Source organism: Sylvia atricapilla, chromosome 3 (genome assembly GCF_009819655.1).
Source record: "Sylvia atricapilla isolate bSylAtr1 chromosome 3, bSylAtr1.pri, whole genome shotgun sequence".
Lineage (NCBI taxonomy): Eukaryota > Metazoa > Chordata > Aves > Passeriformes > Sylviidae > Sylvia > Sylvia atricapilla.
In genome coordinates this window covers 77,482,722-77,498,328 of record NC_089142.1, presented here as the reverse complement: position 1 = coordinate 77,498,328, position 15,607 = coordinate 77,482,722, and the positions used below count along the sequence as shown (strand labels likewise).

General features: G+C 40.3%; 1 protein-coding gene across 4 annotated transcripts in view; it reads left to right on the top strand.

The window, feature by feature from the left end:
• Window positions 1–15,607, top strand: part of RASGRP3 (RAS guanyl releasing protein 3) — a 58,878-nt gene that overhangs the window by 22,473 nt on the left and 20,798 nt on the right. For 3 of the 4 annotated variants that reach the window (XM_066315895.1, XM_066315897.1, XM_066315894.1), the window contains exons 2-9: window positions 7,333–7,525; window positions 9,057–9,159; window positions 9,798–9,860; window positions 11,010–11,141; window positions 12,107–12,254; window positions 13,794–13,967; window positions 14,385–14,501; window positions 14,807–15,082. In XM_066315895.1, coding sequence (XP_066171992.1) covers window positions 7,456–7,525; window positions 9,057–9,159; window positions 9,798–9,860; window positions 11,010–11,141; window positions 12,107–12,254; window positions 13,794–13,967; window positions 14,385–14,501; window positions 14,807–15,082 — 1,083 coding nt within the window. In that variant the 5' untranslated portion in view covers window positions 7,333–7,455. The remainder of the gene's footprint in view (window positions 1–7,332; window positions 7,526–9,056; window positions 9,160–9,797; window positions 9,861–11,009; window positions 11,142–12,106; window positions 12,255–13,793; window positions 13,968–14,384; window positions 14,502–14,806; window positions 15,083–15,607) is intronic. The other variant, XM_066315898.1, reaches the window with a different exon arrangement.

Here is a 15,607-nt window from a genome sequence, read left to right as displayed (position 1 = left end):
ACAAAGTAAATACAGGAAACAAATATAGAAGTGGATGGGACAAACCTAAAATATTGTAGAGAACCAATTCCACAAATGCTAGTATTGCCATTGGGAATGTAACCGTTGTTGTTTTTACAAATCCAGTTATTAAGCTGTCCATTATTTTAGGTAACTTATAAGGAATGGGGGTGGTAGAGGTGTTATGTTGTCTCTGAAATCATCTTGGTTATGTTTCACAGAAGGAATGCTAAACAAAATACTATCTAAGAAGCTCAAGCCTTAATCAAGTGACTTTCTGATTACTGAAAGTTTTTGGTCGTGTGACTGTCCATTGGCATTCCCCATGATTTCTGTAAGCTTCTCTTTTATCTTAGGTCAGCATGTATTGTACTCCATATGCTAATTTATGAGCTTGTAAAAGACACCATGGTCTTATGTGTGTGGGTCTGAATCAACAGCTGGGTAGTCCTTGTGAGTGGATCCATATAGCCACTTGATCTCTCACCTCTGGTCCTATTAATTTAACTTCTGTTCCCATAGAAGACTGGATGTCTAGGGCTTAAAATGGCTTATAATACCCTTCTATGCTGATCGGGTAACTTGTGAAAGTAAGTATTAAGCTTAGTGGAGCCAAGGTTTTGGCAGCAGAGTCTTCAGGAATGGCCTCTATGTGAGGAGGCCAGGGGCTGCCCTGTGTCAGACGCAGCCACTTCCAGCTGTTTTTGCAAGGGACCCCATGCAGCTGAGCCCACCCGCCAAACCCGAGGCACCTCTGGAAAAACGTATTTAAGAAAAGGCAGAAAATTCTGAGAAGGAGGAAACATGAAGAGAACGAGGGAATGGGTAGGAGGAGGGAAGAAAAGAGACAATAATAATGTCAGAGGACAAGGAGGTGCTCTGTGGCAGAGCAGGTACTTCCCTGAAGAACCTCTGGCCCATTGGTAAGTTCATGGAAGAGCAAGTGCACCTCTGAAGGGACTGTGGCCCACAGAGAACCCATGCTGGAGCATAGGACCAGAGTGAGAAGGGAGCAGCAGTGGAGAGAAGCTTCTGAGTACAGACCCTGACCTCATGCACTGCTGGTTGTCTCACCAAAGGATTGGCTTTAGCTAGCCACCAGCAGAGTACCTGTCCTATCCTCTTTTCAAGCACAGACATCCCACTCTGTTGTTTTGTGTCTTTTGAAGTTCCTCTTTGATTAAAACAACAACAACAACAAAAACAAAAAACAAAAAAACACCCCACCACCAACAAAAAACGTGAATCAAAGCAGTAGGGTGCAGACAGTTCCTATGGTTTATTTTGTAATTATGATCTGAAGGTGTGAAGGAGTGCAACAAAGGTGAATGAGTACTGGGAAGTCAGATGAGCCCAAGACTCCTATATTCCATTTTCATTCCTCTCCTGCCCACAGCAAGACTTGTGTTTTGCATTCATGGAGCAGTGCCACAATCTCTCCCTTGTTCTGTGTCCCTGCTCCATACAACAAAGGTCACTGGTAAGCCAGATGTGCCCTCCTGCAGCCAGCTGCATGTGATGGCTGAGGTCATGGGCTGGGCAGAGGCATTAGGCTGCCTGACAGCCTGGCATCTCTGCCCTGTCCTGCCTAGCACAGCTCCTGCCTGTGTCAGACCCTGGACAAACCTGACCCCCAGTGTCACTTGCTCAGAGATTTCTAGAAATAGAGCTGTGGGTACTGTAATAAATAAACTGGTCCAGACCAGCTACAAGAAATACCTAACTGCTGGGAGTGATTAAACTCCAGGAACACACAGTAGGCAACCTAAGATGCCTGCTGACTCGAGCCCAAACAGATGTCTTCGTTGCACCTGTGTAGACAAACGTGCAGTCCCAGCTGAGATTCTTATTATGGTAATTACACTAATATATGTGGAGACTAATTACAGGAAAGGGTCTTACTGTGAGAGCCTCCATTACATCTACGAGGTAGCAGATGACCTCTGTCCTGAAGAGCTTGCCCTAGATATGATTAAGACAGAATAATGGAAAAAGGTGTAGCAAGGAAAGGTACTCTTAAACTTTCTCATGAGACACGTGATTTCTTCTCAACTTCTTCTTCTGCATACTGCTACTGATTGGATTTCCCACCTAGCACTCCTCCAGCTGCCAGATGGAAGCTGTTTAATGCAAACATTCATTGATGTGCTGTGTAGGCTTGGAGGAGGGAGATGAGGGGAGGTCTGGCTTATTTAAAGCCCCAAGAATGTCCTAATCTTGTAAAGAATACAAGTCTTCTGTGTGCGGGCCTCTGGAAAGTTTATGGATAAACTGAGACCCATAGAGGTGCCTCTGCATCAAGGTGGGACTCTTTGCATATGCCTCTATTTATTGTCTTTAAGTAGAAGGAAAATGCTACATGTACATTTAATTTGGCTTGGTTTGAAAGCTGCTTGAATTTAATTTAGCTGAATAAATATTGCCCTGTATGTAAAATTTAAGCCTTTTTAAAAGTGATTTATTAGTTTAGCCTCCACTTGTAATCAATACAATTTGCCTGAAATCCACCTGAGAGTGCCCACACATGGATTTGTATAGGCTTGACATTTTATTATTATTAAACTGCTGTAGGTTGTGGGTGTGGACCTCCCCTTAGTAGCCTCCAGCAGTAGAAGTGAAGGCTTTTGGTTTTACTAATGACAACTGCCAACGTTTAAACTTTGGCTTCGTGCTGCCCACCCCGTTCACACCATTTGGTGCTTTTGCATAAGATCACAAGTTTACTGGCAGGGTATCCTGTTTCTTCTAAAAACGAATGTATTGTAGCTGACCACATCTGTCCCAAGAGCTCCTAGCCTACTTGCTTGTTTCAAGTAATCTATCAAGACAGTCCACAAAAGCACCACCTCAAGGCTTCCAAAATACTGAATACAAAATGCAATTACACTGCACAAAAGTACTAAAGAAACCCATCTGCTCAAATGAAATGTGTGCATGTGGCAGTCAGGATGATGGCAGGACTTGGAAGGAATTCTGTTTTGTAGTTCAGTCCATGGCAAACTTCTAATCTCTGAGCACACCATTGCAGTTGTTTCTGCTTTCCCCCTAGGGAGGAAGTGCCCATCCCATGATAGAAATATTTCATAAAATAAAGCATGACATGCCTGACACTATGACTTGGTTCATAGGGATATTATGGTTGTTTCTGTTGCCTAAATGAAGGAGAAAAAGCTGTTGGCTTTGAGTGAATGCTGAGGTGTATGTTGGTGGGATTGCTGCTATTGCAGTCTTCATCTATTCCTGATTATCCCCTGAAATCCCTTTCCAGCATGTGGTGAGTTACCAGCAAGACTTGCAGGGGAGACTGTAATTCCCAGTGGCCTGATAAAAAAATGAGAATAGGTGGCTATGGATGACTGTGTGCCTCTTGTGTCCCTAGTAGCCTATGTTAATCACAGGAAAACAAATCATATTAATAATTCCATTATAAGGCAAAATTTTATTTACTAGTTTCATTATAGTGGGCAATCATTCCCTGACACAACTGAATGGCAATAGGATATTTCAGTGTTACACTGGAAAGCAGCTGGGGACAGAGAGTCTCAAAGTTATCTTTGGAAGTCCAACTGCACTTTTGGCAATTGTTTAATAATAGCCAAGTATTTCAAACATTTTTAATTTTTATATGTAGTAAAATTCTGCTATGATTCTATTTTATTTTTAGGTTTTTGTGTCCTTCTCACACTGAACCGTTGACAGAATATAGTTCATTTAATTTATGTAGATGTAATTTAAAGTTGTGTTTTACTCATCCATCTCTACAGGCACTGGTGTGTGGTGGGATACCATTGTGGCATGGTTATAGACAATTCCTTTATTGTTTTAGTAGAACAGCAGTGCTTAATCACACAAGTAATGATGTAATGGTTGTGAGGTTTGGAGTCTGCAGTCAAGAGATGTGATATCAGCTCAGACCCAGTCAGCCAGTTCTTCATTTGGTGGAAATGTTTTATTCTTCTTTAAGAAACATTATTATAATGTATCTGACCTCCAGAGGTCAGATAGGCTGTTTGGGAGGACAGCACTGTAATGTCAGGATCTAGGTGTCTGTTACTTAAGTAGCTGTTGTGAAATTAAAGAAAAACACCAAACCTTCAATTTTATCCAGGGCATTATTTGTTAATTACCATATGGCTGCCTTTATACTGTTGTCAGTGGAAGACAGAAATTATACTGTCCTATGCTGTATTTTATGGATGATTGGAATACCAACAAAACTTAAAAGCCGGATCAAATCTCTTCCACTCCTTCATTTCATGCTCAGCAATTTTCTAGGCTTAGACATAAAATGCAATAGCTTTTCCCTGTTTAATTTCTTGAAGCGCTGACTAAAAAATATTTTGAAATAGCAAATCATTACATTTTTCTCCTCTTGAAAGAAAACCTAAGTCAGATGAATCTGAAAGAGTTAAATAGCTGGATTTGTGAAAATTGCACCAGTTATTTAATCACTTAGAGAAGGATTTTGGTACAGTCAAAAAGGAAAAACATGTCCAAAGTGGGATTCTAGCAAAAGTTTTGTCTACAAACTTGTGATATTGAAAAACGCTGCACAGCTGCTGGTTAACTCCGAAAGCAAACTAAGCAAATGCTCTGCTTACTTTTTTTTTCCACTTAAAATACGTTAATAGTCTTGGGAAGAAAGACTAACCCTAGTTTAACCATGACTCTTGTGGCCTGACCAGCAGGTTAGAGAGCCACACATCCCTCTGCATTCCCTGTTCACACAACTTTGGATTTGGTGTGAGCCCAGCTCCAGCAGGAGGGGTTGAGGCTGCCCAGCCCGGGCCCAGGGCCAACCCTTAGGACACCACCTGCTAGAGAGGCTTGAAGCCAAGGTCCACTGTGTACCCTCTTGCCCTTTTCCTTAAGTGCATACTCTGTTTACTGTTGTGTGAAAGGATTGGTTTAGTTTCCCCTCGGTTTGTTGCAAGTAGCATTTCTGTGTGATTCCTAGAAAAACAGATGTGTTTTTCCAAGAGGGGGTTCTGCACCACCAAATTCAGAGGCTAGTGCTTTCTTCCACCTAGGAGGAAGGGGCAGGATCCAACGTTTGCACCTCTCTGATCAAGTTTCTTGTTGGCTGTCTTGGACTGTGGCACTGTGTGTGCTCGGACTGGTAGAAGCTCCGTGTTCCATGAGTTGTGCTTACAGCCTCCAGGATCCTCTCAGCTTCAGGGTAGAGCATGTCATGTCTAAATCCATTCCTGGATGGAACTATAAAGATACTGGCTGTAGGAACACATCTAAAAAACTTTCTGCAGAATCACAGGATTGTTTAGGTTGGAAAAGATGACTTTAAGATCATCAAATCCAACCATTAACCAAACACTGCCAAGGCCATCACCAAACCATGTCCCTAAGTGCCACCTGTACACATCTTTTACTGCCCTCCTGGGATGGTGACTCAACCACTTCACCGGGCAGCCTGTGCTTGGCCACCCTTCCAGTGAAGAAGTTTTCTCTAATATCCAATCTAAATTTCTCCCCTGGTGGAACTTGAGACCATTTCCTCTCATTCTGTTGCTTGTTTCCCAAGAGAAGAGGATGACCCCCCCCCAATTACTACTAGCTCCTTTCAGGCAGTGGTAGAGAGTGGTAAGGACTCCTCTCAGTCTACCTTGTTTCAGACTAAACAATGCCAGCTCTCTCAGCAGCTCCTCATAAGACTTGCATCTTTGGCTGAACAGACTATTTTGAAGTTCTTCCAAACAAAACACTGCTGCAAGCTTCAAACAGGCTCAGCACTGCAGGACTCTAAGACTGGTCTGTAGAGAAGTGTCCAGTGCAGGACACTTCTCCAGGTGCTGGGATACAGTGCGCTGAGCTGCTAGAGCATCCCTGACCAGTCAGTGGTGTCCTGAATGGATATGAGGTGCAGGTGGGAGCCAGCATAGGCCAGCAGTGAGCAGCTTGCATATGCCAGGTCTGCCTGGGAGGCTGAGAGACTTCACTGCTGGAGCTGCAGGCCAGTCTGGGCATGATCAGCTCAGCAGTGCAGACCTACCCTGAATGAGAAGGGATTTCTCCTCTTTCTGGGACTTGTGTCAAAGTGTGTTGGCCCTGCCTTTTGCTGAAGAAGGAGCACACCTGCCTGTGCTGGCTGATACAGCACCAGCAGGGCCAGCAAAGCTGCCACTGCCTGGCGTCCCTTGGGTGGCTGGACCACAGGAATATCTTCAGAGCTGCAAGCAGACAGAGACACAGCTCAGTGTGTTGCTCTGTGTTCATTTTAACACTTGCCAGTGGCAAGGGGCTCAGGGTGGTTTTGTAGAAGGGGTGAAGAATGTCAGTCCTACCAAGACTGGGTTTGCAGTGCGAGGTCTGTGATATGGTGGGCTTGAAAAACTTGGTGTTTGTGGGTGAATTAAAGCAGGTATATAGTTCACCAGTGCTTTGCATGACCAGCTTTAAAAAGTTGATGTTATGGGCAATAACTTCTGAAAATTAATTTCCTTGATTCCTGTGTTGTTTCACTTCAAGGTCTATCTTAGTTCTACTCTTGGCTTTTTTTTTTTTTTTTTTTTTTTTTTTTTTTTTTTTTTTTTTTTTTTTTTTTTTTTCCCTAGATAAGTTGCTGGATGTGCTTGTTTGTCACATTTTAAACACTTGGTATAGTGGGGCTTAGTCACAGATGGATAATAAAATACTGATTTGTTCTTTAAATATAACCTGTAAAATCACCTCTGAAAACTTGTAAAAGGGTATTCTGTGCATCTTCAGGTAAACAGATATTTGATATTTAAATGCATAGTAGATGTATAATAAAATTTAGAAGTTTCTGTACATGTTCAGCTCTCTGTGACAGCCCAGCTACTGTGGGAAGATTTATTTTATTTTAAAAAGCTGATCTTAAGGCCCTCTGAAAAATTGCCTCCTAGTTTAATGTTTGCTATGAACTGCATTAAACACTTTATGTGGTCTGTGCCAATTAAGACCATTAGCATTATCATGAACCAGTAACCTCAGGGGAAAAAATGGTTATGCTTAAAAACATGAAAGCAGGCTTATTAACAAAAAGTGACTTATCAAGTGTAAATAGAATGACCTGAACAAAATGTGCGTCACTGTACATGCAGGCCCTCATTTACCATCTGGTTTCTGTTTTATGACCCTAGCTATGGATTTATTTTGTGCTAGTGGACAAACAATTGGACAATGCTTAGAGACACAAGCTGGAATGTAGGGAAAGCTTGTGGAAATCTTTCACATGCTCTGTATCATGTGAGGAAAAAAAGCAGTTTATAGAAAAGATGAGTTGAACTGTAAACATTGCATCCTGATAATTCTTCCATATAGTCATATAATTATGATTTCTTTTACTTTCTTCAGATTTTCATTGAAGTCCAGCTAAGAATGCAACCAACAAAATAAAGTGAAAAAGCTGGGCATTTGAAGAAGCATCCTTCTACTTGGTGAAAATGTCTCTTATTTTTTGACAACGATTAAAAGACAATGGGGTCAAACACTCTTGGAAAGGCTGCAACATTAGATGAGCTTTTGAACACTTGTATTGAAATGTTTGGTATGCTCTTTCAATATTTTATTTTGTTGTTATTGAAATTAATATTTTAATATAAATCCTGCTGTTCTCTGGTTTAGCCAGTCTTTCTCTTGGCTAAGAATATTTTTGTTCTGTAAAATTTTCCATGCTTCAATTTGGCCCAGAATCATGCAAGCCAGAATTTTAATCACATGCATACTGTATTAAATTTTCTTAATACAAATAATGCACAATTGTGGCTATGGTGGTTTTTAAAATGCTGGCCTTTACCAAGAGAAATGTTTAGATGAATTATTCAAGGAGTTATTTCTGGCATTGATCTTTGTCTTGAGTGGTTACACAGCTGTGGTTTTGACCAGTCATTTTTTTAAAGGTTTTCCAAATCATCATGCAATAATTGACAAGAATATGACCTAAGGCTCATGTAATCCTTTTACTTTTATTAAAATGTGATGTAGCAGGTCTGAGGGAAAGAAGTGATGAAAAAGACCTTGATCCATAACACCATTAATTATGACACATATCACATTGCAGTCAAATGAGTTCATGGATGGGCTTAAGTGTTTTCAAATGGGGCTTTGATTCACAAAGCTACATTTAGATCCCCTGGAGATGCAAGACAGATTTTGATTGGAATGAAGTACTAATTTTTTTTGCTATGTGGGGAGAAACAAGTATCTAAATGTGAGAGAGACTGAACAATTGAGGGATGGACAGACCTTGCCACCAGCTGCAGTGAATCCCATACATCCCTATCCATAGGCCACCACCTAATTTGTTGTTTTAGAACTTAAAGTATTAGCAGAGCCCATGCACTTGTTACCTCTTGGAAATAGTGTCTCTTCTTGTACACACACTCTCTTGGAAGTGCAGTCCATGTGTGACTCTTGTTTTATACATCATACCATCTACTCTCCTCTAAAAAAGTGACAGAGAGAGACAGAGAATAATCTAACATTGCAGATGGTGGGGAAGACTGATGGTCAGCCAGTCTGCCAGGAAATAACTCTGTGTAGTTTCAGTGGCTACACTGCGAAGACACAAGGGTCTCTGTTAGACAGCTGGAGATGTGACCTTGGGCACAGATGTGAGGAGCTGCTTTAATATTGAATTCCTTGAAGCAGATCCAGATTTTTTATACGATTTAACTGCTAACTTAAGGCTACGAAGCTGCAATAAAATAAATATCGGAAGTAGTTGTACATAAATCATCTTCCCACCCTCTTGATTTTGGATTAATTTTGGATTTGTATGTTAGATTACTGGTACTGTCTTTATACAAAGTTTAGCACAGTGCTGCCCATGCCCTATTTTTTAGCTGTAGCCTGTTATCTGCACTGGTTTGGGTTTTTTCCTCTGTTTAAATAACTGTCACTGCATTCTAGCAAGTTACTGTTCAAGGGGCATTTTTGTGCTCTGGTGTTCTTTCCTACCTTTTTGTTAGATAACGAGCCAACAATTTCCACCTTTGATCCATTCTGTCTGACTGTGCTTGCAGAATAAAAGCTCTCCTCTTTTATGATGGGGTTAACTCGTTGTTTCTCTTTTGCAGATGACAAAGGAAACCCGTGCTCCAGCCATTTGCCAAGAACCTTTCTTTTAATGCATCGGTGGTATCTGCCTTCGACAGAGCTGGCTGGCAAGCTTCTGTCCACATATCCTTTCACAAAGTGCTGCCAATTGCCATTACAGTGTCAAAAGCAGATTGTTTTCCTGGGTGCTTGTAAAAATGTGCCAATTAATTAGAGACGAACAAGGTTTATTTTAAAGGTGAATTTTTCTAAAAGGTGGAAGTTTTTTGTGAGCTTCTTTATGCTCACATAAAGACTTTATGGGCATTCTCCACATGCACAAGAATACTGACTCTGCATCAACCTTGAGTAACTGCAAATACAAGGCCAAGAACCCTTCAAGTGTATCACAACAGGTTGACCTTTGACTACCATGAATTTCCAGTGATAGCTAAGCACCAATATGTCATTATATTTCTTAATTCAGTAATTGTAACTATTATCATATTTGGTTAGCCAGAGCTGGCAAGTAGCCTTTCAGCAGAATATTTAGAATTGTAGAAGAAAGGCATTTTTGATAAGGGAAAAAAAGGGGCATCCAGGAAAAAGTCTCTGTCCCCTATGATGTTGTGAAAGTGAATGAAATATAGAGGAATAATGTGGTTATCTCTAGAAGAAAAGTTTGATACTTTTTCAAATTCAGCTGGTCTAGTATCAGCGTCCAGTGAATAAAAACAATCTTGCTGAATCAAGGCACACAAATCTTTCTTTATCTGACACACTTATAGAGATGCTGATGGGGAGAACTGCAATGAATTCAGACTGAAAATCTGCTACTTCATGAGGTAAATGCACTTCTGTCCTCTAGCATTTCGGTTTCATGGTTCTGTTAATACTATCAATGTAATTTGATTTGTTTGGGTTTTTTTACTTGGTCTCCATTCTACAGTGAAGAGTGAATTTCTGTGTGTTTAAAACAATTCAGTTGAGCCATCCAGCTTTTAAGACACTCCACTGCATCGAGCTAAAATTTGACAGAAAACTTGGGTTATGATTTTTCAGCCTCTCAGAGGGTGACAACTTCAGTGCCACGCAGGAGAGACACATTTGGCTTCCAGGTGTAACTTAGTCTGGGAAAGGAAAATTGTCTCTGGGCTGTAGACTTCAGTTCATGCAATCCATTGCAATCTCTACATAATTTATGGCGACAGGAGTGTGTTAGTGATGCCCAAGTTGTTACATGTTGGGTGTATTCCAAACCTTGCACCAGCCTTGTTTCCATGGGAAAGCTTTCACGTGTTGGGTGGTTCTTATGCAGGAACATTTCCTTGTAAAAGAGAAAGCATGAATTTTTAAGTAATCATGATATAACTTGCGTCAGTCAAACAAATGATGTTTTTCCTCCTTCCTCTGGATGAAGTTACATCACTGGGAAGAAAGGTGAGGGGGGTTACTGAAGTCGGGACTGATAAGGCCTTTTCCACTCCCCCTTACACAGAGGAGGAGGCTGACATAGTTTACATGTAAGCTTACGTGGCTTTACACTCTTACACTTTACACTGTTATCATGGCAGAACTGCTGCTCAGATGCACATTTGCATTTTCATTGAAAAGTCTTTTCTGAGCAGACAAAGTTGTCTCACTTGCACAGCGACTAAGTGCAAGTGTGATCTGGGTGTCCTTGCACCTGGGTCAAGACACAGTGTGTGCCTTCTGTGGGTGTCGCCTGAGACATCACTTCAATTTTGCACTTCAACAGAATGCTGCTTTGTTGTGCTGTTGTGAGTTAAGCAAAAGATTTAAAAGATAAAGTGGTTTTTGCCACTTCAGTGTCACAAATAATTACAGAAGAAATAGGCTGAGTTCACTCTCTCTGTCTAAAGAACAACAGATCTGAAATAAGTCCTATTAAAAATGTATGTAAAATATATGCAGCTAATGAATGTTATACCAGAGTCTCTGGGCATCTCTTGACTGGTGTCTGTGGATTTCAGATACTGGATTTTGGAATTTCCTGCAGAGTTTAACTTGGATCTTGGGCTGATTCGTTTGACTGAAGAGTTTCAAGAAGTAGCCAGCCAACTTGGATATGAGGATCACATCCATCTTATTGATATCTCCAGCATGTAAGGATGTCATGTCAAGGACATCGTTGTATCTAGAACAGAAGAATTCTGGTTCTGTGCAAAGTGTAAAAAATATTCAGGCCCATCTTGAGAGAGTAAAAAAAGCACTTGCAAAATTGTCTTTAAATTTGAAGTTACTAAGAATTTGAAGTTATAGTTACATAATAAAGAGAAGATTCCAACATGTACGTAATTTTTTAATATAAACAGGAAATAAATTATTTTTCTGACAAAGCAAGTGCCAATTAAGTGATTAATATTACGTTTTTCTACAAGTTTTCATACAAAATAACAAACAATGTAGTGACTGGCATGCTGTGTAAATCTTAGATCATCTCAGGGAAGCTTTCTTGTCCTCTCATCAGTAGTCTGCCAGTTTTTTGAAATGTTTTCTATTATTTAACTGGAAAATTTTTAGTATTCACGTATGTAGTTGCATTACATCAAAACAATTACAAATACTATTTCCTTGACAAGCTGAAATGAAAGTTACCTTTTAAAAATCACCAGCCATGCTTTTGCATCTCATCTAATATTGCAGATTTTCTTTTAAAATATGGCATATGCATAGTATTTTGCTGTTTCTGTTGTTCCATTACTTCAGGGACTGAAGAGGAAAAATTAATCCTCGCTGTTATTCAGTATGTTTTTATTCTGTATCAGAATATGTCATGAACTGTTCTTGTATTTCCAAAGCATCTTTAATTACGGCTTCCTCTATCATGGAGAAGAATATTTCTTGTGATTGATAGAAACCTGCTATTATTTATCACTTGGAGCAGTGCACCCAAAACTTCTATCTTCTGTTACACTCTCGAGCAGGTCTTATTCTAAGTGTTTGTACTGTGCTGGATGTCACAGACCAGAAGTCTCATTGTCCTTCTGTGGTCCATTTTACCTTCCAGCTGTGGGCTACACTGACATACACCCAAACAGAACTGAGACTTATTCCTATTCTGTTGCAGTCCTTCCTATGACTGGATGAGAAGAGTTACACAGAGGAAGAAGATTTCCAAGAAAGGAAAAGCCTGCCTGCTGTTTGACCATCTGGAACCCATTGAGCTAGCTGAACATCTCACTTTTCTGGAGCATAAATCTTTTAGGAGAATTTCTGTAAGGAGCCCTCAACTTTGTCACTTGCAATTAGGAGCCTGTCTTTAGAGAGTGTTCACATGGTTTCACATTTGGGAGTTTTTTCTCAACATTTCAGTGCAGTGAATCTTTAGACTCTCTCATATGTTATACATTGCCATGCACTTCCTTGACCTTTTTGTGCCTGATGAATTTTGACACTGAGGGAAATTCAGGCACAGTTGCTTCTTTTCGCAGAGGATTGTACAAGGACAAGATGCAAAAGTGGATGAAAACTGAAATTGAAGCTAAAACAAAAGAAATAAGTGAGACAAATGCCAAAAGAAATGCTGATTTCTGCCGGCAAATCCACATAAAAGTAATATGATGCTACTGCATCAGGTGGCAAGTGGAAGCAGTAAGTTCTCAAGATGATGAATGAGACTTTTTTTAAAGTGTTTAGGACCATGAGAGAAATCAAACTCCCAAACCAGGAAAAATGTATGAGGTTTTTTGTTTATTTCAAGGGAGGAAGGAAAAAGAGATCAATGAGGAGCTGAGACCAGTCTAAATAAAGTGACTTTTGATGTCACTTAATAGTGTTCAAAGGTTAATTACTCTGGACTTCAAATCATAGGAAAACGCCCTACTGTGATCTGTGCAATGCTAACCTCAAAGAAGGAGGGAAGGACAAGAAAAAAGGCATGGATTTCCAATTAGATTTAAAATGCATTTGAATTCCTTTGGGGATTCCAGGAAGAAAACTCAAACCTGCAATGAATTTTCATTTTTTTCCCTTGCTGTTCCTAACTTCTCTGCTAATTCTTCAGCTTGAATTTTGCTATCACAGATGGTTCTCTGCAGCCTCTGAGAGTTAATTAATCTTGTACTACTTGTTCTCTCAAAGATATGTAATTGTAGAACATGATTAGTCTGAATTCTGTCTTTACCATTTAAAAAAAAATGGGGGAGAAGGAAAGGCAGTGTTAACTATAAAAAAAAATTATCTGAACACTGAAATGCTGTTTATCTGCAGCTAAGAGACAAGCATCTGTTGTGTTAGAGCATATGCCCTCTTACATTGTTGTAGCAGGCTGGTTTTCATCAGCTAAACCCATCTTGTCTGGCATCACTAGCAACTCCCTACACATGCTGCATTATGCGACAAGTTACTGAAAATTTCCCTTTAAGGGACAGCTGAAAACTGTTTTTCAAACATTATGGGAAATTTAAATTTTGGGATCCTATAGGGTACCATGGCTTGAAGGTGTCAAATATAACTACACAGAGCAAGATGTGTTGAGTAGATAATGAAAAATATGGAAGTAGCAGTCACATTCATCTTGCAGGCTTCTGTATTTCCTGACACACGAAGAAGTTGTAAGTTGACATTTAAGGAAAAGCCACACCAAAACAACAGCAAAAAGATGTTAAGGAAGAGCTGTTGTGCAGCAGCATCTGCTGACCCTGAGTCATGGTCACTTTCTAAACAAGAGGAGCTTTAAAATGAAAAGTATCAAGATTTTAATTTGATTCTCCAGCTTGCCCACTTTTTTACTGAATGTGTCTTTTCTCTGCTAGTTCACAGACTACCAAAGCTATGTGATCCATGGCTGCTTGGAGAACAATCCTACACTGGAGAGATCTATTGCTTTATTTAATGGTATCTCCAAATGGGTCCAGCTCATGGTTCTCAGCAAACCAACACCCCAGCAAAGAGCAGAAGTAATCACAAAGTTTATCAATGTTGCACAGGTAAGTCTTGCAGATGAGTCTTTTTCTTCCAGTACAGAGCAGGAATATAAATGAAGATTACAGTAAACAAATTAGCTGATGCTGTTTGTGTTATTTCCTCAGTGAATAGCCTGTTCAACATCCCTGGAGGTTATTTGTTCAAGTGTGGTGTGCCTGCCTTTTTTAAACTAGCAGACATAACTTTATGATAATTTTTCTTTATTGTACTCCAGGTGCAACTGTCACTACTGTATGTTTCTTCTGGAGCTAAGCTAATTCAAAAATGAAATGCTGAACCATTCTTTTATGTGCCTTGGTTTAGTGAGTTCTGCTTTAGCCGTGATGGGTTGTCTCCTTTAACTTGTTGTGTGTGACACCAAGTAGCTGCTGCTTGTATCTTGCTAATTTTTAATTATGCATGATTAATCTCTCCTGCAGAAGCTCCTTCACCTCCAGAACTTCAACACACTGATGGCAGTTGTGGGAGGTCTCAGCCACAGCTCTATTTCTCGTCTGAAAGAGACTCATTCTCATCTGTCCTCAGAAGTCACAAAGGTATGATGGACCCCAGAATATAGATGTATCAAGGTGAACATCACCTCTTTGAGGTCTGATGGGTTCTGCAGTGCAGGTGTCTCACCAGCACAATATTTGGATCGTGGCAGAGCCTCCTGAAAGGCACTTGGTTGCATTCCTCTCAGTGGAGCAGGATAAGCCCACAGAGATCCTCGGGTAGATTGCCTGTGCCAGAGAGGAAATTAACACTGTCGACACCCTGACAAGAGTTGTGCTTGTTTAAAGCAGATTAAGGAAATGCAATGAATGCTTTCACAGGGACTTGCTTCTCTGGCTATTTGTAGGACTGGAACGAAATGACAGAGCTGGTCTCTTCCAATGGAAACTACTGCAACTACCGCAAGGCTTTTGCTGACTGTGTTGGCTTCAAAATTCCTATTTTAGGAGTCCATTTGAAAGACTTGATTGCTGTCCATGTAATTTTTCCTGATTGGATAGATGAGAACAAAGTTAACATAGTGAAAATGCAGCAGCTTTCCATCACCTTGAGTGAACTGGTTTCCCTGCAAACAGCTTCTCATCATTTAGAGCCTAATTTGGATCTAATTAACCTGCTAACCGTAAGTATTGAACATGTTTTAATTCACTACTGTGGTTCAAGTGTTGAGTGTCAGTAGGAATATCTATAAAGTCCATATTGTTATCTCAGTTTTGAAAAGGAAAAGAGAGAAAATACAAAACAGAAACAAGTTCACATGAAGTGTTAAGAAAGTCACAGAGTTTTACTACAGTTGCATGTGAGGGCTGGAAGCAGCAACAAGATTGTCATAAATTACCTCTTTTAAGAATGACAGATGGAGGGCTGCATTTATGTTAGGAGAAGTAAAAATTCAGTTCTGACTACTTAGAATGGAGGCTCATGTCTCCTCTGGAACAACTGGGTGACATGCTGGCAGCAACACACAAGAGAAATTCCAGCTTGAGCATCACTCTGGTTTTGCTCCCCTGTGCTTCCCATGTGACACAGTGCCCTTCCTATCCAGTAGATAAAAATGTGATGGATTTATACTGGGACTGATCAAATACAGAGCTTTACACTGAGGAAGCTGACAAATATGAGCCTGAGCTTGGAGAAGGCAAGGTGG